The sequence below is a fragment of the Pristiophorus japonicus genome, chromosome 3, assembly GCF_044704955.1.
Source record: "Pristiophorus japonicus isolate sPriJap1 chromosome 3, sPriJap1.hap1, whole genome shotgun sequence".
Lineage (NCBI taxonomy): Eukaryota > Metazoa > Chordata > Chondrichthyes > Pristiophoridae > Pristiophorus > Pristiophorus japonicus.
The window spans coordinates 68,861,627-68,883,868 of record NC_091979.1 but is presented as its reverse complement, the minus strand read 5'-3'; the positions used below and the strand labels follow the sequence as shown (position 1 = coordinate 68,883,868).

Genomic DNA, 22,242 nt, shown 5'->3' with positions numbered 1-22,242 from the left:
GTCCACGTTGGTGGTTCATCTTCTCTTGCGAGATTGCATCATATCAGCGATCCTCTGTTCCACGGCTGTTAGTTGCAGCCTACTTGGCGCAGCTCCTCCAGTTTTTGACCTTTCTCGGTGGATCTGCGACACTTTCCCCTGCAAAGATGAAAATAGAATTTTTTGAGAGGGTCCTTCTGCTGTGGTGGCCACACACTCCCACCACCCCCCCCCACCCCATGCACATACAAAAGTCACATTTATAAATGTAATTGCAGTGCATAAATAAAAATATTACTTACAGTAACTGCTTGGCCAAGGTCCTGCCACTTCTTTTTGACCTGCATGCCGTTTCTCGGGGTCGTGGCCATTGCATTAAACTTGCCTACAACTTAGTCCAAAAGTTTTGCTAGTAGAGAGGATTTCAGTTTCTCTTGTCCCATTCTCCCTTTGTTCTCAAGCACATCCCATCTCCTCTCAATTATGTCTACCAGGAGCTCAATTTCTTCTGCTAGAAATCTCTTGGCCCTTCTTGTCCTTCTCCTTCCCCTTCCCTTGGATCCATCTTTTGCAGCTAAAATTTAAATGTCCAGATCCAGCTCCGATCTGAATGGGTTTCTCACAAGCTCTTGATCCAGACCAGGAACTTTACTGTGGATGCACGGGCATACCCTGTCACGTGGGGAAAGTGATTTTTTTTTCTGGCACATGCTCAGAGACTTTTTGCGGAATACTTGAAGCTCCACCCCAGGCTTAACTTCGGGGACCACAGCACCAAAATGAAATTTTACTTTGGCGAAAGTTGCAACTTTTTTTTCTGGCGCAATCTGACACAAAATAATCAGCCATTATTCCTCCTGGGTGCCAAAAATCGGCAGAGAGGAAAATTGAGCCCATTGACTTGGATTTTGCGGTCAGTCGGAAAGTCCACGCTCTTCACTGATATTAAAAAGCTGCCCACGAAGATTTAGCAGGTTAGAGTGTGTAAATTTCCTCTATTCCGACATCACTTTGAAATGGTGTCATTTATAGAGGAGCTGCAATGTCCAGCAGGCAGACTAATCAGCCTGTCGGATTGAAGAATTCTCACAGAAAACAAAGCAAAAAGTAAAAAGAATGAATATAATTCACATTTTAATCATTGTACAGAAAGCAAAATAAGGGGCCCAAGTTTCCACACGATAAAAAACGGGCGCCCCTCCGATCTGGGCGCTCGTTTTTCGCGCCTAAAACGGCGCCTTAAAAAACCTCGCGATTCTGGAGCGTTCTGCAGCTCCTTGTCTGCCTGGCGCGGCACCCAGGAGGGCGGAGCCTACACTCGCGCCGATTTTGTAAGTGGGAGGGGGCGGGTACTATTTAAATTAGTTTTTTTCCTGCCGGCAACGCTGTGCCTGCGCGTTGGAGCATTCGCGCACGCGCAGTGTGAAAAAAACATTGGCACTCGGCCATTTTTGTAGTTCTTTGTAGCTGTTTAATTTTTGAAATTTTTTAAAATAAAAGCACATTGCCATCAGCACTTGCAGCCTTCTCACTGTCTCCTCTCCCCCCCCCCCCTCCGCGGGAAGAACGGGCGCCTCCTTCCCTCCCTCCCCCCCCCCCCCCCCCCCCCGGCGGGAAAGAACGGGTGCCTCCTCTCTTTTTCCCCCCCCCCCCCCCCCCCCGCGGGAAGAACGGACGCCTCCTACCCCCCCCCCACGGGAAGAACGGACGCCTCAGGCTGACTGCAGCGTTCTCCGTGCCTGAAGCACTTTTACACAGGTAGGAAGATGGTTTATTTAATCTTTTCTTTGCTTATAAATGTTTGTTCAGGTTGGATTTATTTGTATAATATTTGTAGAAGTATAAATAAGGATTTATTGTAAAATTTAATGACTTCCCTCTTCCCCCCCCCCCCCCACCTCGTTCTGGGCGCCTAATTTGTAACCTGCGCCTGATTTTTTAATGTGTAGAACAGGTTTTTTCAGTTCGACAAAAATCTTCACTTGCTCCATTCTAATTTAGTTTGGAGTACGTTTTCACTGTGGAAACTTTGAAATCGGGCGTCAGTGGCCGGACACGCCCCCTTTTGAAGAAAAAATTCTGTTCCAAAGTAGAACTGTTCTACCTGACTAGAACTGCAGAAAAAAAAAATGTGGAGAATTGCGATTTCTAAGATAGTCCGTTCTCCACCAGTTGCTCCTAAAAAATCAGGCGCAAATCATGTGGAAACTTGGGCCCAAGGATTGGGACATACACATGGGATTATGGGAGAAGCTCTCTGCCCCACTCTTTTCTCCCACCTCCGACTTCCTCTCTCAGAAGGCCGCAAAAATGTTCGTGTCGATAATCACAGCGATATTCAAGGCAAAACTCCTGAAGGCTCCTTTAGTAATACTTTGATTTGTGAAAGATAACCCAGATGTCCTAGGATCAGGCTCAGCAATGTGGTTCAGAAGCACTTCCAGCTTCCTTGTAAATCATACTGCGCATGCGCGACCGGTATCGAGCACGCATGCGCAAAAGGGGGCAGAGTCCACGGCGCGCATGCGCAGAAAGACAAGCACGTGTTGGTGCAGATAATCACTCCGATTTTTTTTCACATGGTAGCTGTTGATGATTCTGCCATTGCCATTTACACCTCGTCAATCAGTCATCTTTTGTTTCTTAACTTGTCCCATTATCATCTCCTTTTGCCTTGCACCTTCATCCCTTTTGTTCTTTCCTCACCTCCCCCCTTTCCCTGCCCTACACTTGCTTAAAATCCTGTTGCATCTCTAATTTTTTCTAGTTCTGATGAAAGGTCATCGACCTGAAACGTTTACTCTGTTTGACACAGATGCTGCCTGACCTGCTGAGTACTTCCAGCATTTTCTGTTTTTATTTCAGATTTCCAGCATCTGTAGTATTTTCCTTTTGTATTCGTGCTTTATATGATCTAGCCAAATATGATGGATGATTCGGCCTTTTGTATCTGATCATTTCTTGTGCTGTTGAAGAGCTAATTATTTTAACAATTTCTGAACTGATTGTTAAAATGCACTATTGCCATAATATCAGTCCAGATTTTTAAAAAACAAAATTGAGAACCATGGAAATGTCAGGCCAAGAAAAGTCATGAGTTAAGAATGAGCAGCGTTCGTCGAGGAGGCGGAGCAGGGAGATCGAGGTGGCCAACTAAAGGCCCAGGAGTCGGGAGGCTCGGGAGTTCGAGCAGCGTTCGTCGAGGAGGCGGAGCGGGAAGATCGAGGCGGCCTACTAAAGGCCCAGGAGTCTGGAGGCTTGGGAGTTCGAGCAACGTTTGTCGAGGAGGCGGAGCGGGGAGATTGAGGCGGCCTACTAATGGCCCAGGAATCGGGAGCCTTGGGAGTTCGAGCTGCATTCGTCGAGGAGGCCAGCTGGTGCAGCTGCAGCAGGGAGGCAAAAAAGTAGAAGAAAGAAATCGAAAGGTGACGTCACAGCCAAGGTGGTAAGTGATTGGCTGGTGATTAGTAAGTAGCTTTTCTTTTTCTTCTCTTTTCTCTCATCAGTAAGTAACCTTTAGTATTGTTATTGCCCAATTAAGTTTATCGAAGGGTTAAGTCATGGCAGGAGAGCTCGGACGTGTGTTATGCTCCTCCTGTACTATGTGGGAAGTGTATCTGCCTGCAGATCCTGACGGACCGCATTGCGGCACTGGAGCTGCGGGTGGATTCACTCTGGAGCACCCACGATGCTGACAATGACGTGAATAGCCCGTTTAGCGAGTTGGTCACACTTGCAGGTAAAGGGTACACAGCCAGATAGTAAATGGGTGACCAAAAGGAAGAGCAGTGCAAGGAAGGTAGTGCAGGGGTCCCCTGCAGTCATCCCCCTGCAAAACAGATACACCGCTTTGGGTACTGTTGAGGGGGATGACTCAGCATGGAAAGGCAGCAGCAGCCAAGTTCATGGCACCGTGGGTGGCTCTGCTGCACAGGAGGGCAGGAAAAAGAGTGGGATTCAATTGTAAGGGGAATAGATAGGCGTTTCTGCAGCCGCAACCGAGACTCCAGGATGGTATGTTGCCTTCCTGGTGCAAGGGTCAAGGATGTCTCGGAGCGGGTGCAGGATATTCTGAAAAGGGAGGGTAAACAGCCAGTTGTCGTGGTGCATATAGGTACCAGCGATATAGGTTTAAAAAAAAAATGGGATGAGGTCCGACGAGCCGAATTTAGGGAGCTAGGAGCTAAATTTAAAAAGTAGGACCTCAAAAGTAGTAATCTCAGGATTGCTACAAGTACCACATGCTAGTCAGAGTAGGAATCACAGGATAGCTCAGATGAATACGTGGCTTGAGGAGTGGTGCAGAAGGGAGGGATTCAAATTCCTAGGGCATTGGACCCGGTTCTAGGGGAGGTGGGACTGTCTGCACCTGAGCAGGACCGGAACCAATGTTCTCGGGGGAGTGTTTGCTAGTGCTGTTGGGGAGGAGTTAAACTAATATGGCAGGGGGATGGGAACCTATGCAGGGAGACAGAGGCAAAAGATAGAAAGGAGAATAGTAAAAGTGGAGGGCAGAGAAACCCAAGGCAAAAAGCAAAAAGGGCCACATTACAGCAAAAATCGAAAGGGGCAAAGTGTGTTAAAAAGAAAAGCCTGAAGGCTCTGTGCCTCAATGCAAGGAGTATTCGGAATAAGGTGGCTGAATTAACTGCGCAGATAGCAGTTAATGGATATGATGTAATTGGCATCACGGAGACATGGCTCCAGGGTGACCAAGGCTGGGAACTCAACATCCAGGGGTATTCAACATTTAGGAAGCATGGACAGAAAGGAAAAGGAGGCGGGGTGGCGTTGCTGGTTAAAGAGGAAATTAATGCAAAAGTAAGGAGGGATATTGGCTTGGATGATGTGGAATCAGTATGGATGGAGCTATGGAATACCAAAGGGCAGAACACGCTGGTGGGAGTTGTGTACAGGCCACCAAACAGTAATAGTGAGGTTGGGGACAACCTCAAACAAGAAATAAGGAATGTGTGCAATAAAACAGTTATCACGGGCGACTTTAATTTACATACAGATTGGACTAACCAGACTGGTAGCAATGCAGTGGAGGAGGATTTCCTGGAATGTATCAGGGATGGTTTTCTTGACCAATATGTCGAGGAACCAATGAGATAGCTGGCCATCCTCGACTGGGTGATGTGTAATGAGAAGGGATAATTAGCAACCTTGTTGTGCAAGGCCCCTTGGGGAAGAGTGACCATAATATGGTAGAATTCTTTATTAAGATGGCGAGTGACACAGTTAATTCAGAGACTCGGGTCCTGAACTTAAGGAAAGCTAACTTCGACGGTATGAGGCGTGAATTGGCTAGAATAGACTGGCAAAGGATACTTAAAGGGTTGACGGTGGATAGGCAATGACAAACATTTATAGATCACATGGATGTACATCCCTGTCTGGAGTAAAAATAAAACGGGGGAGGTGGCTCAACCGTGGCTAACAAGGGAAATTAAGAGGATAGTGTTAGATCAAAGGAAGAGGCATATAAATTGGCCAGAAAAAGCAGCAAACCTGAGGAGTGGGAAAAATTTCGACTGCAGCAGAGGAGGACAAAGGTTTTTAATTAGGAGGGGGAAAATAGAGTACGAGAGGAAGCTTGCCGGGAACATAAAAACTGACTGCAAAAGCTTCTTTAGATATGTGAACAGAAATAGATTAGTGAAGACAAACGTAGGTCCCTTGCAGTCAGAATCAGGTGAATTTATAATGGAGAACAAACAAATGGCAGACCAATTCAACAAATACTTTGGTTCTGTCTTCACGAAGGAAGACACAAATAACCTTCCGGAAATACTAGGGGACCGAGGGTCTAGTGAGAAGGAGGAACTGAAGGATAGCCTTATTAGGTGGGAAATTGTGTTGGGGAAATTGATGGGATTGAAGGCCGATAAATCCCCGGGGCCTGATGGTCTGCATCCCAGAGTACTTAAGGAAGTGGCCCTAGAAATAGTGGATGCATTGCTGATCATGTTCCAACAGTCTATCGACTCTGGATCAGTTCCTATGGACTGGAGGGTAGCTAATGTAACACCACTTTTTAAAAAGGGAGGGAGAGAGAAATCCGGTTAGCCTGACATCAGTAGAGGGGAAAATGTTGGAATCAATTATTAAGGATGAAATAGCAGCGCATTTGGAAAGCAGTGACAGGATCGGTCCAAGTCAGCATGGATTTATGAAGGGGAAATCATGCTTGACAAATCTTCTGGAATTTTTTGAGGATGTAACTAGCAGAGTGGACAAGGGAGAACCAGTGGATGTGGTGTATTTGGACTTTCAAAAGGCCTTTAACAAGGTCCCACATAAGAGATTGGTGTGCAAAATCAAAGCACATGGTATTGGGGGTAATGTACTGGCGTGGATAGAGAATTGGTTGGCAGACAGCAAGCAGAGAGTCGGGATAAACTGGTCCTTTTCGGAATGGGGGGCAGTGACTAGTGGAGTGCCGCAGGGCTCAGTGCTGGGACCCCAGCTCTTTACAATATACATTAATGATTTGGATGAAGGAATTGAGTGTAATATCTCCAAGTTTGCAGATGACACTAAACTGGGTGGCAGTGTTAGCTGTGAGGGGGACGCTAAGGAGCTGGAGGGTGATTTGGACAGGTTAGGCGAGTGGGAAAATGCATGGCAGATGCAGTATAATGTGGATAAATGTGAGGTTATCCACTTTGGTGGCAAAAACACGAAGGCAGAATATTATCTGAAAGGTGGCAGATTAGGAAAAGGGAAGGTGCAACGAGACCTAGGTGTCATCGTTCATCAGTCATTGAAAGTTGGCATGCAGGTACAGCAGGTGGTGAAGAAGGCAAATGGCATGTTGGCCTTCATAGCTAGGGGATTTGAGTATAGGAGCAGGGAGGTCTTACTGCAGTTGTACAGGGCCTTGGTGAGGCCTCACCTGGAATATTGTGTTCAGTTTTGGTCTCCTAATCTGAGGAAGGACATTCTTGCCATTGAGGGAGTGCAGCGAAGGTTCACCAGACTGATTCCAGGGATGGCTGGACTGACATATGAGGAGAGACTGGATCAACAGGGCCTTTATACACTGGAGTTTAGACGGATGAGAGGGGATCTCATTGAAACGTATAAGATTCTGACGGGACTGGACAGGTTAGATGCGGAAAGAATGTTCCCGATGTTGGGGAGGTCCAGAACCAGGGGACTCAGCCTTTAGGGTAAGGGGTAGGCAATTTAAGACTGAGATGAGGAGAAACTTCTTCGCTCAGTGAGTTGTTAACCTGTGGAATTCCCTGCCACAGAGAGTTGTTGATGCCAGTTCATTGGATATATTCAAGAGGGAGTTAGATATGGCCCTTACGGCTAAAGGGATCAAGGGGTATGGAGAGAAAGCAGGAAAGGGGTACTGAGGGAAGGATCAGCCATGATCTTATTGAATAGTGGTGCAGGCTCGAAGGGCCGTATGGCCTACTCCTGCACCTATTTTCTATGTTTCTATGAATAGCATAGGATATCAGGTGAAATATTCAGGTGTTTGGCTTGATACACTTGTGAAAGCAGGGGAAAAGTTTATAGAACCTTATTAGCTTGGGTAGGATTCAGGATAAAGCATTTTGTACCTGATCTATGGAAGAAATAATTGAGATTAATGGCCTTTTTCTTCTATGCTTTTAAAGTTCTTAAAGTCTTGTAACGCCCTGTAATACTGTAGGTCTTGACTTTATTTCCCCCTCTCCCCTGTTTGCTGTTCATCCCTTCTCCTTTTCCCCATGTCGAGTCACTGCTTGAGGTGGAAGGAGGCTTGTTGCTATGGTCAGCAAACATTGTTTCATGGCCAGCACGGCTCCATGGCATAGCCATTTGATCATCAGGTATTGTTTAAATGGTTCTGACTAGATGCGGAGACCAAACAGATTATCCAGTGCGCGAGAGCAGGAAATCGTCTGGCATTCATGGGAAGCTGGCCAGAAGGTCGGGTGTGGTGGGATCCTGGAGTCGTCGCAAACAATCCAGCAGAGGGCGGGGATTTTTGTGGGCCCTGGGGAGCACTCCTACTTCTTATGCATGTAAAAAAAAAAAAATTAAACATTTCCAGGATAGTGACCTCCAGCAGTCCCTTTAAAGACTGCTGGTCAGGTCACTCGAGACCTGGTGCAACTAGACAGAGCGTACATGGTACAAGCTATGCCCATTTGTACCTGAATTTTAATCGGGGTCCGACAAATAGTGTGGGCCCCTTTTGATTTTGATGTACCTCCGTTCGTGTTTAAAGTTCTGCTACATTTTTATGCACCCCAATGTTTATTGATGTGTCTCAAGGTATTTTAAAGTTTGCGGGAACCTTCCGGAGCAGCTGCCATACCATGGACCGGAAGCTATATTGTTGTAATGCCTGCTAATATTCTTCCCCCCCCCGCGCCCATTCACAATCCAAACTTATCTATTCTAATTCATGCCCCGCTTAAAAGATTAAGTGGCTACAGGACAAAAAAACATTGAGCTGCACTTTCAGATTTAATAAACCAATTGGAATCCACCTTTTTAGATGTGGCTCACTGCAGTTTTTAAGCATGTATATAAACCTAACAGTACAAAGTTCCTGCATTTGTTGCACTGTTTTGTTCTAAAATTCCTGTTTGATTCTTGCTATGTTTGGCTTATTACTTGTTCACTACTCTATTTTCAACTATTTCTTTTTCGAACTCTTCCATCCAAAGTCCTCATCACAATCTTTACTCCAACTCTGTCGACCACAATGTTTCCCTTCTCTTTCCTTTCCATTCCTCCAATGCAGCCATTTATTTTAACTGTCATGTCCAGGATAATCCGCACTAAACACACGACCTACAGAATTATCTAATTTACACATTTAATCGGGCAGTTTTTGACCCACTTTTTAAAAAATAAAAAAAAAACCTGATTTAAATGGATGGGAGTAGGCAACAGATTGGGAGATATGGATTCTCCCATCCTCCTGTAAGATTTCTAAATCTCTGGCTTTAAATTTGACAGTGAGACAATTCTTCTAAAACAATTGGAACAGTGTATTTAAAAAACACACACACATGCACATCCACCTTAGTTACAATAGATACAATGAGACCGGTCAGCCTGACATCGGTAGTGGGTAAAATGATGGAATCAATTATTAAGGATGTCATAGCAGTGCATTGGGAAAGAGGTAATATGATAGGTCCAAGTCAGCATGGATTTGTGAAAGGGAAATCATGCTTGACAAATCTTCCGGAATTTTTTGAGGATGTTTCCAGTAGAGTGGACAAGGGAGAACCAGTTGATGTGGTATATTTGGACTTTCAGAAGGCTTTCGACAAGGTCCCACACAAGAGATTAATGTGCAAAGTTAAAGCACATGGGATTGGGGGTAGTGTGCTGACGTGGATTGAGAACTGGTTGTCAGACAGGAAGCAAAGAGTAGGAGTAAATGGGGACTTTTCAGAATGGCAGGCAGTGACTAGTGGGGTACCGCAAGGTTCTGTGCTGGGACCCCAGCTGTTTACACTGTACATTAATGATTTAGACGAGGGGATTAAATGTAGTATCTCCAAATTTGCGGATGACACTAAGTTGGGTGGCAGTGTGAGCTGCGAGGAGGATGCTATGAGAGCGACTTGGATAGGTTAGGTGAGTGGGCAAATGCATGGCAGATGAAGTATAATGTGGATAAATGTGAGGTTATCCACTTTGGTGGTAAAAACAGAGAGACAGACTATTATCTGAATGGTGACAGATTAGGAAAAGGGCAGGTGCAAAGAGACCTGGGTGTCATGGTACATCAGTCATTGAAGGTTGGCATGCAGGTACAGCAGGCGGTTAAGAAAGCAAATGGCATGTTGGCCTTCATAGCGAGGGGATTTGAGTACAGGGGCAGGGAGGTGTTGCTACAATTGTACAGGGCCTTGGTGAGGCCACACCTCGAGTATTGTGTACAGTTTTGGTCGCCTAACCTGAGGAAGGACATTCTTGCTATTGAGGGAGTGCAGCGAAGGTTCACCAGACTGATTCCTGGGATGGCGGGACTGACCTATCAAGAAAGACTGGATCAACTGGGCTTGTATTCACTGGAGTTCAGAAGAATGAGAGGGGACCTCATAGAAACGTTTAAAATTCTGACGGGGTTAGACAGGTTAGATGCAGGAAGAATGTTCCCAATGTTGGGGAAGTCCAGAACCAGGGGACACAGTCTAAGGATAAGGGGGAAGCCATTTAGGACCGAGATGAGGAGGAATTTCTTCACCCAGAGAGTGGTGAACCTGTGGAATTCTCTACCACAGAAAGTTGTTGAGGCCAATTCACTAAATATATTCAAAAAAGAGTTAGATGAAGTCCTTACTACTAGGGGAATCAAGGGGTATGGTGAGAAAGCAGGAATGGGGTACTGAAGTTGCATGTTCAGCCATGAACTCATTGAATGGCGGTGCAGGCTAGAAGGGCCGAATGGCCTACTCCTGCACCTATTTTCTATGTTTCTATAATAGTGATATACGTTACTTCCCTTTGGCTGGCTGGTTCAGGAGAAAGAGAAAAGTCTTTGGCTGAGTTCTTTTAAACTTCTCAAAGCCATTGTCCCTCCGAAAGCCTCACGATTGGGTCTTGATTCCAGGGCAGTTCCTTATTGGCTCTCCTCACATGTGGCTGTCTGGCCTAGCTCAGCCATCCCTTGATTAGATTAAATGCCTTTCCAATGCACAAAACCCATGCGGCAGCTCTGTGGACTTCCATTTTGTTTCTTACAAAACTCAGCCCATGCTGGCAACCTGTGGGCTTTCATTTTGTTTCAACACGAACAGGCCTTTCTGTATAACCTACACTTTTAACATTTATACATACACACAATCAATTTTAATCATTAATAAACACTTTTATTCTTAGACTCCACTTCTATTTTTTCTTCTTAAAAATAATGGGAGTGTCAAATGTGGCTCCACTCAGCACTCGCTATGTCCCACAGTAATTTAATCTGTTTCAATTTTCTGTCTAGGTTGTCTGTTGTCCTCCTATCTTACTGATCACACTTAAATTCCTTCGCTATGAATCTCCTTCACTTTTTTTCTGATTGTGGTGCTGACACTTGCAAGTGCATTCTGTAACATTGTAATCCCATAGCCTATTTAAATTCGCTGGATGGGGAGAGAAATCAATTGTCGGAAATAACCACTTTAATGGCCTGTTTGCTCTACCAAATCCATTTCAAGGTGTTGATGACACTTGATGAGTTTCTGTTGAGATCTACTTGCTACATTGATATTTTACATGCCATCCATTATAATACAAAGTACTTAAATAGGACATCAACAAAAACTGTTAATAATAGGGTATCAAAAAAGCAGAGCTTAAATTAAACTCTCTGAATCATGGAATTTTATTATTTTAAATCTCTCCTTGATTTATAAGATATTTTCCCTCAGTAACCAGGGCAAACTTACTTTCTAATGGTTTGCGGCTTCAGACATTTTGCATCAGAATTCTTTTGCTTTCATGATAAAAATATAATTGATTGGCTGTTGCAAGTGTCTGTGACATAAGGAAACATCAACATTTGATCAATAGGGTTGCCATATTTTTCCCAGTCCAAAAGCCATTAAGACTTGTAGCTGCTGCTTAAAAATGCAAATATGCGAAAGTAGTCTAATTATGCTTATGTTAATATGAAACTGTCCCACTTGGGAATACAGCCAGCACTTTTTCTTATCTATAATAGTTGATACAAATATTTGCTGCTATAAATTTTATTGGGCTAGTTCCTTTTGTCTATCATTGGGAGAAATGCTTGTTTTGCTAAAACGCATTTGTTCGTAGATAATGTTACTTTGTGATGGTCATAGTATTCAACTCTATTGTAGGATTTCTGCCATGGTCAAGTGATGTGGCCTCCACTGAGTGTGCTCCAAGTTCAAATTGCACCTCCCAGGCAATCTTGCAAGCAAATCTGTCAAGAGAATAAGCTCATATGTGAACCTTCCTTCTTTCAACATCTGAACAAAGACAGTGACTTGCAAAAGTAAGTATTTATAACCAGATGCAGATGTATAACTTAAAATCAATATTGACAAACTTATTAATGCCTCCCTAAATTAACCCAGTCAATCACCAATATTTCCTTTCTGTGAAAGATATGTTCTTCAATATTAGTATGCATATAATAGACCCGTATTTAGCCAATCATCATTCATAAGGTTTAACAAATAGGGTTATATAATGCATAGTGCTAATGTTTTTAACCAACTTTTCTGAAAAGTCTATCATATGTTATAGCAAAGCTGTTTCAGAACCATTTCTTTATAATTATAAATATAGCGAGTGCATTGTAAATCATAAATTTGATAGTTACTTCACATGTCTATTTTTCTGTTACTTGCAGGTATGGAATTGAATGCCTGTCATTTGAATCTGTGAATGATATTGTCGTTCCAGCTTATGACGAAAACAAGAAGCGCTGCTTTTTCCAGAGTGATTTGCTGCTTTTCAGCTGTGCAGGTTCAAATGGAAATCATAAAAGGATCTGTCCATGCAGAGACTATATGAAAGGACAAGTTGCCCTGTGTCAAGAATGTTTATAGCAGTTGCTTATCCCTACACAAAGTAGATTGTGCATAAAGACAGGGGATAATAGATCTTCATAAGGATCAAACATTTGGTCATTATTTTTTGAAAGAACCCTTCAAAGAATAATAAAGGAAAAAAAGTTTTTTTTAAAGAAGTACTGTATTTCATTTGAAGATAAATCTTGAGCTGCCCAGGTGAACATGTTGATCAGGACAAATTATCTACCCAATGCAAAGAACCAGCAACCAAACCATGACAAACTGTTCAAATTTTCTTAAACAGCTTCTACACAGAGACTTTTTTTTGAGGAGGGATGGTGTATAGATGTAAATAGAAGGCATACTGCTAAATATTCTAAATTCAAAAAATCATATCAACAAATGGAAAGTGAAAAATTGAAGTCAGCTAAATAACCAACAATAAATAGGGTTTGGTAAATGAACATGCAATAAGGGGCTGCTTGGTAAACTCTAGTTTACTTTTAGTTCAGCAGAAGTCCAAACACAAAATCCCAACAAAATGGCCTTCTGTCATTTTTAGAAAAGATCCAACTACAATGTTCCAGTGTAATCATGTAACTAACAAAAGTAAAGAATCCTGATGCTATTCTTTCAGATGTTGTTTCCTCTTGGACATGACCAATGGTGTAAGGATCTTATGCTGAGACTACTGGCAGTAATAACTGCTTAAAATATATAATAGTTTTAAATTATATTTTGAGTTTTGATTTAACCGTTTGAATGGTTTAAAAAAAAAATTGAATTGTTGGTATAAAATATAAAATAGAATGGATTCCCAGAAGATTATTGTAACATTGTAATATTTTTGGCTTGCATCATTAGGATGCTAGCAATGTTATCAACTAACTGCCCTTTAGCCAGCATCAACTGATCCTAATTAGACATATTTAAGACCAACGAGTAAATTAGCTTAATGGACATTTTTAATAATTGCCATTGTAATTTGTATATAAACATCCTGATGTAAACTGTTTTTTAAAAACCTCCTGTTTGTATAATCATATCATGTTTACTATACAGATGAGGTGGAATTTCATATCTTTGCACTTTCTTTTCAGGCTCAGGAGTATATACATTTCAGACAGGACATTAACCCTTTTTAGCCACACAGCAAATGAGCAAAAATATAATTTGTCAAATATTCTTGTCACCAAATTGTTTCGGTAAGTTACAAAACTTCAGTAGAATCAGGACCATTTCCCCAAATTATTTAATTGAAGCAAAACGTTTGATCAGATGATCTGATCACATTTAACATATTAACAAAATGTGGTGGAAATAATTATGGCTGATGTGCAACATCTAATATGCAACATCTTTCAAAAATATGACATTCTGTTCAATCTTTCCTTACACTAAATATGTGCTGATTGTGGTTGGAAATTATTGTAGACTAAAAGTGACTAATGTGACTTTCAAAACTGTCTACAGGGTTATTGTAAGATGACTGGTATTAATCATATTGTGAACAATTTAAAGGTATCAACATGGTGGTTGATTAGTTATAATGGTGCTGATAAGGTAATGATAAAACCTTTTAGAACATTTGATATACAATTTGCATATATTCATTTTATATTTAAAATTCAACAGTTATGTTGGTACCCCAGATTGTTAACCCATTGATTCCCATTATGTGAATGAGGTGCATCAATGATTGAGAAATATGTGTATGCAGTAAAGTATGTTTTAAAAAAAATCACTGACCATTGTTTTAAAAAAAAAATAATGGCTTTTGGAAATTAAGAATCAATGACGTATAGTTAATCAACAGCAGCTAAACCTCATTAACAGCAGATTTATCCAAACAAGTTTGCACATTTGTATATAAAAAAAAAAGCATAATTTAATTTTTTAGGTGCTTTGTAACTGGCTTTCTTTGCTTTTGTGTTGTGCTTGTAAATATTAAACGTTTCCTGTAGCTGAAATGCCATGTAATGTAAATTATGTGCCTTTTAAGGTAATAAAGTTGCTTTATCAACTTATATAAAAATACTATATATACACTTCATGGCAGTCAAAATTTAGACCAAATGCATAGTTTTGTGAAGTGAGAAAATGGAAGAAAATGGTTTTCCTGTATATTTGCGCAAGTGGCATATATTGAAATGAGGTGTGCTTTGAAAGCTGCACTTGCAAGCTGAGAAATTGTTTCCACAGTTTTTGATGAACAGGGAAAAAAACTTTATTTTTCAATAAATCTTTTCTGTGAAGAGAATTTCTTCCATTGGTTTGTACATTGTCTTTTATAAATATACAGAGTACATTTTGGAACAGAAAAGTTATTATCTTAATTAATACCTATATCACTGAATTGTAACTACTAAAGAATGCTGAAGCACATGTCATGCACACTTATTGTGCTGTATAGTTTATATTTAACTGCAGCATATTACAACAGAACTTCCATTAAACTAATGAGTTGAATAATCCCATCAAAGAAAGTGAAGACAAAAATATTTAAATTCCAATCATTGTGCTGACATCACATTTAATATTTATAATCAGGCCTTCTCTGAGCTTAGTAACTTTACTCCAATTGAACCTCCAGAGCTATCCAGTGATAAAATTAATATTCATAATGGTTCTGTTCACATAGAAAATATGGGGGAATTCAATTCTATTATCCCCGAATGTCAAACCTCATAGCCAGTCTGAATGCTAGGACACCGAGAAAGAGCATAACAAATGTGAATGTTCCCAGCTGTGACCTAACCGAAATCTTGATCAAATTTTCTCCCAGTTTAAAAAAAAAAATGACCGCCAAGAACAAGAAAGTCAGCAACTCATTTCAGTGCACACCCACTTTGATTTACATTCTCATACAGATATCAGAAAATACTTGTCTGCAGGTTTTAATGCTAGATTTTTTTCCACTGATTATTGAATCACTTCACCACATCCTATGGTCATTTAGAAGTTGAGGAATGGTTAATATGAACGCACCTCATGAAGTAATTTGTGCTACTATCTAGGCCCTACACTTTGGAATTACCTCTTTACACTTCTCTGCCTATCTCCCTCCTGAAAACCTATCTCTTTGACTAAACTTTTAGCCACCCTCCTAAAGTGTCATTTTTTGGCTCGGTGTCAGATTTTGTCTGATTACTCTTCTGTGAAGTGCCTTGGGACATTTTCCTACATCAAAGGTGCTATATATACAAGTTGTTGTACATAGTTTAAAATTATAATGCCGAATTTCTGGGTAGTGTTTTAAAAAAAAGTTTTAGTCCTTGCTTAATTGGGATTTAAGAAGCTAATTAAATGACTTGCATCATGTAAACAAGATTTCTTTTTGAAAACTTCGTATTTCTAAACCTAATTTGGAAAATTAAGCATAGTGAAATTTCAATTGTTAATTTTCAGCATACCTGAAATACTGCTTGAATTAAAAGTCTGCTCAAAAACTAGTTCAAATAAAAATATTTTAAAATTTGGTTTCAACACATCATGGGACATATTGTGCATCATGATTACCAGTATGGAGAAATAAGTTATTTTTTTTAAGTTGCTCCCAAATCCTGGTCAATTTTTTTTTTTTCCTATCATTAATATTAATGGTACATTATTAGCACTGTTGTATTATCATTGAGAAGTTTTTTTTAGTCTAGTATTGGGCTCAGGTCCATTAGTTAACTTGGGCTCTGTTTATTTTAATTATCTACAAATGTTCAAATTACCATAAACTGTAATGTGAAGTTTAGCTCCCCACTATTGTCTTTTTTCAAGGTAGATATATTTCCTGGCATACTGACATAAACTAATTTGTATGAAAGGATTCGCAAGTATCTGCTCTACGCTAATCCACCGTGTACCTTGGTCCCGCACATTATTAATCCCATTGAACAGGATATACTTTATTCATTCTGCATTATGCTGTACTACTTGCACCAAATTATATTCAAAATATTGAAGCAACTCTGAGGTATCAATATTGTAATATTGTATCAATATTAACCTACATGCTGCGCCTCGGTGACATTGTCTGAAAACACAGCGTAATTTTCCGCATGTGTGCTGACAACACCCAACTCTACCTCACCATCACTTCTCTTGACCCCTCTACTGTCTCTAAATTGTCAGACAGCCAGTACTGGATGAGCAGAAATTTCCTCCAGCTAAATATTGGGAAGACCAAAGACATTGGGCCAATTAGCGGTGTCTACGGGCGTGTACGATGTGCACATGCACCCATAGAGGCCCCTCAAGTTACATTTCTCGGCACGCAATGCACATGTGCCAAAATCCGGCACTTGCAAACTTTTTTTTAACAGTTCCAACGCATCCCTGGGAGAAAGATCTTCGAGGCCGGAAATTTGAGTTATTTGCCCAGCGAATGTCCTTCAAACTCTTACGCCTGGTAAGGCCTGCTTTTATCAGCTTAAGAGTTTTAAAAGATAAACTAAAATGTTATCAAAAATTTTTATATTAAAAACCCTGTTTATTAAGGTAAGTTTATTTTTACCCCTATTAAAACATATTTTAAATGTTTATTTCAAAAAAATGGAGATCACCATTACTGTGAATGGGGATATGTCATTTTCATTGGTTGGTCCAGCTCACATGATCCCAGGCTGCACATACACTCTTGGAATACGTGGGCCGCTGCGCTGCGCAGAGAAGCATCATAACGTAAGTGTTCGTTCCTCCGGACCACCTGGTACATTCGTAAATATTTTTGTGGTCGGAGGCATCCGCCCGCGGCAATTTTTGGCCCCATTATCTTCGGTCCCCGCCACAAACTCTGTTCCCTAGCCACCGACTCCATCCCTCCCCCAAGCATCTGTCTGAGGCTGAACCAGACTGGTTGCAACCTTGGTGTCATTTGATCCTGAAATGAGTTTCCGACCACATAACCGCACCACAACTAAGACTGCCTATTTCCACCTCCATAACATCGCCCAACTCCGCCCTTGCCTCAGCTCATTTGCTGCTGAAACCCTCATCCATGCCTTTGTTACCTCTAGACTTGACTATTCCATTGCAATCCTGGTTGGCCTCCTATATTCTACCTTATGTAAACTTGAGGTCATGATGCCCATGTCCTAACTCACAAAGTCCCGTTCACTCATCACCCTTGTGCTCGCTGACTTACTTTGGCTCCCAGTTAAGCAACGTCTCTTAAAATTATCATCCTTGTTTTCAAATCCCTCCATGGCCTTATCCCTCCCTATCTCTGTAATCTCCTCCAGCCCCACATGCGTCCGAGATAACTGCGCTCCTCTAATTCTGGCCTCTTGAGCAACCCTGATTTTAATCGCTCAACCAATGGTGGCTATGCCTTCAGCTAAGGCCCTTGGCTCTGCAATTCCCTTCCTAAACTTCTCTGCCTCGCTACCCCTCTTTCCTCCTTTGACACCCCTTAAAACCTACCTCTTTGACCAAGCTTTTGGTCATCTGCCCTAATTTCTCCTTATGTGGTTCGGTGTCAAATTTTGTTTTGCTCCTGTGAAATTTGGAAAATGGTGACATGATAGGTCCAAGTCAGCATGGATTTGTGAAAGGGAGATCATGCTTGACAAATCTTCTGGAATTTTTTGAGGATGTTTCCAATAAAGTGGACAAAGGAGTACCAGTTGATGTGGTATATTTGGACTTTCAGAAGGCTTTCGACAAGGTCCCACACAGGAGATTAATGTGCAAAGTTAAAGCACATGGGATTGGGGGTAGTGTGCTGACGTGGATTGAGAACTGGTTGTCAGACAGGAAGCAAAGAGTAGGAGTAAATGGGTACTTTTCGGAATGGCAGGCAGTGACTAGTGGGGTACCGCAGGGTTCTGTGCTGGGGCCCCAGCTGTTTACATTGTACATTAATGATTTAGACGAGGGGATTAAATGTAGTATCTCCAAATTTGCGGATGACACTAAGTTGGGTGGCAGTGTGAGCTGCGAGGAGGATGCTATGAGGCTACAGAGTGACTTGGATAGGTTAGGTGAGTGGGCAAATGCGTGGCAGATGAAGTATAATGTGGATAAATGTGAGGTTATCCACTTTGGTGGTAAAAACAGAGAGACAGACTATTATCTGAATGGTGACAGATTAGGAAAAGGGAAGGTGCAACGAGACCTGGGTGTCATGGTACATCAGTCATTGAAGGTTGGCATGCAGGTACAGCAGGCGGTTAAGAAAGCAAATGGCATGTTGGCCTTCATAGCGAGGGGATTTGAGTACAGGGGCAGGGAGGTGTTGCTACAGTTGTACAGGGCCTTGGTGAGGCCACACCTGGAGTATTGTGTACAGTTTTGGTCTCCTAACTTGAGGAAGGACATACTTGCTATTGAGGGAGTGCAGCGAAGATTCACCAGACTGATTCCCGGGATGGTGGGACTGACCTATCAAGAAAGACTGGATCAACTGGGCTTGTATTCACTGGAGTTCAGAAGAGTGAGAGGGGACCTCATAGAAACGTTTAAAATTCTGACGGGTTTGGACAGGTTGGACGCAGGAAGAATGTTCCCAATGTTGGGGAAGTCCAGAACCAGGGGTCACAGTCTAAGGATAAGGGGTAAGCCATTTAGGACCAAGATAAGGAGAAACTTCTTCACCCAGAGAGTGGTGAACCTGTGGAATTCTCTACCACAGGAAGTAGTTGAGGCCAATTCACTAAATATATTCAAAAGGGAGTTAGATGAAGTCCTTACTACTCGGGGGATCAAGGGGTATGGCGTGAAAGCAGGAAGTGGGTACTGAAGTTTCATGTTCAGCCATGAACTCATTGAATGGCGGTGCAGGCTAGAAGGGCTGAATGGCCTGCTCCTGCACCTATTTTCTATGTTTCTATGAAATGCCTTTGAATGTTTTACTACATTAAAGGCGCTATATAAATGCAGATTGTTCATCCTTTCATTTTGTGTATTAGAGGGTGAACCATTTTGGATTCAGACCATTTCCTGTAGTTCGCAATCAGTCACGAGGGGTCATCAATTTAAAATTGTCGGTGTGTAAGGTAAGAAGTAAAGATAAATTTCCTGACAGAGTTGCTGAAGTATGGAATGTTTTGCCACAGGGAGTAGTTGAATCAAAGACCATTTCACTTTTTAAGGGAAAATTGGACATATTTTTGAAACAAACATACAGGGCTATGAGGAGAAGACAATGAGATTAATTTTTGATTGGTCTAGCAATGAACTAGCACAGACACTGGGTCAAATGGCTTGCTTTCATGGTGTAAACTTCTGAAATGCTATATAGCATTCTCTGTTAAGGGGGTAGAGAGATATTAGAAATTATTTCTCCCAAGAACTGTAGCTCAGACTCCAATCTGGACAGTATCACAAGACAACGAAGTGGCTCAATACTATTGAAAAGACAAATCTAAGAATAACGTTGGCATTGGTGCTAATTCGTCATACACAATCCCATTCTTAAACCTTATAGTACAGATGATCTTGTTAGTGTAGGATAAGGATATCATGAGGGTTATATGGTTCCCCAAGAACAACAGCTATTGTTCACTAATCTAAATCCTATGTTAATGATCATAGCAGCATTTTCAGGTAGTTCAATTCAACCTGGATGAAACTTGATGCGAGCTGATGAGGGGGTTCAAATCCCTTGACAATTTGGGATATTCATTTTTCCTTGAGGGTGCTGTGCATCAGAAAGTATATGACATATTATCAGTAGATCAACGCCTGTATTATCAGTATAATTTGCTAGAGGAGGACTTAAAACCACAGTTCTACCAAAATTCAAGTAATGATCATCTGTGCATCCACTGTCCTCTATGATATTAATTTAGGAATGGTAGTTAATGGTATGTGGAAGATAGTATCTTTACAATTACTTACTGAAGCTTTTAATAATCCTAATTCAGCATAAGTCAAATCCTCTTCAAAGGATCACCTTAGTTTATGACAGGCTTAATCTTTTTAACTGGGCAATTTGGTTAATATTCATGTTGTGTGGAAGAGATGTAAAAGATAAGTGAAAATCAGACAACATTGCATCATTTGGAGAAAATTGAAATACATAAGCATGTGCGATTCCCTTCACTTTTAGAAAGTGGTGTTTCTAAAATGAGAATTAGATTTTTGCTGAATGATCTACCCAATTTTGTTAAAGAATTTAAACTATCTAATTCATTCACAATCTTTAATAATGGGTCCTATAACAAATGTGAGGGGGTGTTGGGGGGGATTTTATTCCTGGTTTCCCTTCATTCCAACATGGCTTACCACAGTATATAATTTCACTTTTTTAACTTAATTGACATCAAATTATTCAATGAAATTTCAAATTTGATGCTACTCAAAATAAATTTCACATTTTCTTACTGTTGTGGTTGTTTACATATTCAATATATTAACGAAACCACAAATAGTGACATTTTAAATGCATCTCTATTTAATCACCCAAAAAATTTAATTTCAGTCAAGTTAGAGATACTAATAAATGAAGCGACAGAAGTCATGCAAGTTAGCTTTAGCAGTTTAGTTGTATGATGGAAGAAATATTAAAAAACAGGTACACAATAAAATTAGTTTGATCATGCTTACTAATGCATAAAGAAAATTGCTTAAAATATGATAGGTGATGTGCATGTAATCCTAACCACTCTTATATGCTAAGTATTGATCCCTTTTTCATTGATCTCTTAGGATACATATAGATTTTTTGGGGTAGATTTTAACTTGGGTCACCCAGCGTAAATGGGGCAGTAGTGGCCTGAAAATGACATACCACTCCATTTACACTGGCAGGGTTGCCGCCATCCTCAAAGGAGCCTCTGGGCAGTTGAAGCACTCGCCAGTTCCACTGTGCAAATCGATGTGCATAGGACTCTGATTGACTGACAACTTGGTGGAACCTACAAAATGCACACTCTACCCTGTTTTACAGGGCAGTACAATAGAAGAAGCACCTAAAAGGTAAGTTTAACATTTGTGTTGGGCTACAAGGAGCAGGAGTACTCCTGGGCACCACAAGAATAATGTGGGCTACTACTGGCCTGGGCTCTGCCACTCCCGATTTACTTTCCTGCCAGCCAAATCACCCTCTGGGCACTCTGCCATGATCAAAACAGGCAGCTTGCTGGCTCTGGGTCAATGAGGTTCAGCCTTCAAAATGGACCAGGCTCCCACTGGCAGGTTCAGGCGCCTGGTCGGTGCATTTTGCTGGTCAGCCACCCGATAGTTAAAATCTACCCCTTTATGAACAACAACATGCTCAGATTACCTCTTTGCCCTGTATATTTAACAAATAGCAAAGGGCTCCATCATCTTCAGTCTCATAAAATTATTGAGTCCACCATATTTAGCGTCATATGTGTTTAGTTCGCTGGGGCTATGTTTTGTTGGACCACAAATTGGGAAGTTGGGCAGCAGCAGCATTTTTCCAGTCACTACTGTAGTCTTGGTTAGCTTTCCAGGTCTTATAATCTTCATTTCTGTAGAACTGAGCCATCACTGCATATTTTCATCACGTCCATCATTCAAAGGTCTCATAATTATGAGTTTGTTTTATTCGTGGGACTGTGTCAATCAGAAGCCTAGAAGAAAACAAAAGTTAAATTGATAACTACTCTTTGACATAATTATTGGTATTTTTGACTTCTATGAGCCCCAGGCATGACTTTTGACCTATTCATTTTAATAGCTGAAAAATGTCAAACAAAGAAGTAGAAAATCTGGCAAGTCAAATAAATTTAGCCTTCTGGTGTCAGCTGTGATTCAATTTGCAGCTCATCTCTAAGTCAGAAAATCATGGTTCCAATCT

The 22,242-nt window shown here is 41.3% G+C and overlaps 2 protein-coding genes across 6 annotated transcripts in view; one reads left to right on the top strand and one right to left on the bottom strand.

The window, feature by feature from the left end:
* mgat5 (alpha-1,6-mannosylglycoprotein 6-beta-N-acetylglucosaminyltransferase) overlaps positions 1–14,733 on the top strand; it is a 214,650-nt gene extending 199,917 nt beyond the window's left edge. For all 3 annotated transcript variants that reach the window (XM_070875427.1, XM_070875426.1, XM_070875428.1), the window contains 2 exons: positions 11,802–11,959; positions 12,320–14,733. In XM_070875427.1, the coding sequence (XP_070731528.1) occupies positions 11,802–11,959; positions 12,320–12,518 (357 nt within the window). In that variant the 3' untranslated portion in view covers positions 12,519–14,733. The remainder of the gene's footprint in view (positions 1–11,801; positions 11,960–12,319) is intronic.
* Positions 11,264–22,242, bottom strand: part of tmem163a (transmembrane protein 163a) — a 324,264-nt gene continuing 313,285 nt past the window's right edge. The window contains exons 8-10 of one of the 3 annotated variants that reach the window (XR_011592650.1): positions 21,703–22,015; positions 11,768–11,887; positions 11,264–11,472 (exon numbers count right to left, since the gene is read on the bottom strand). Coding sequence is in view for 1 of the 3 variants with exons in the window: in XM_070875430.1 (XP_070731531.1) it covers positions 21,955–22,015 (61 nt within the window). In the remaining 2 variants the exon portion in view is untranslated. Of the gene's footprint in view, positions 11,888–18,755; positions 22,016–22,242 lie in introns of those variants that run through there. The other 2 variants (XR_011592649.1, XM_070875430.1) reach the window with 2 other exon arrangements.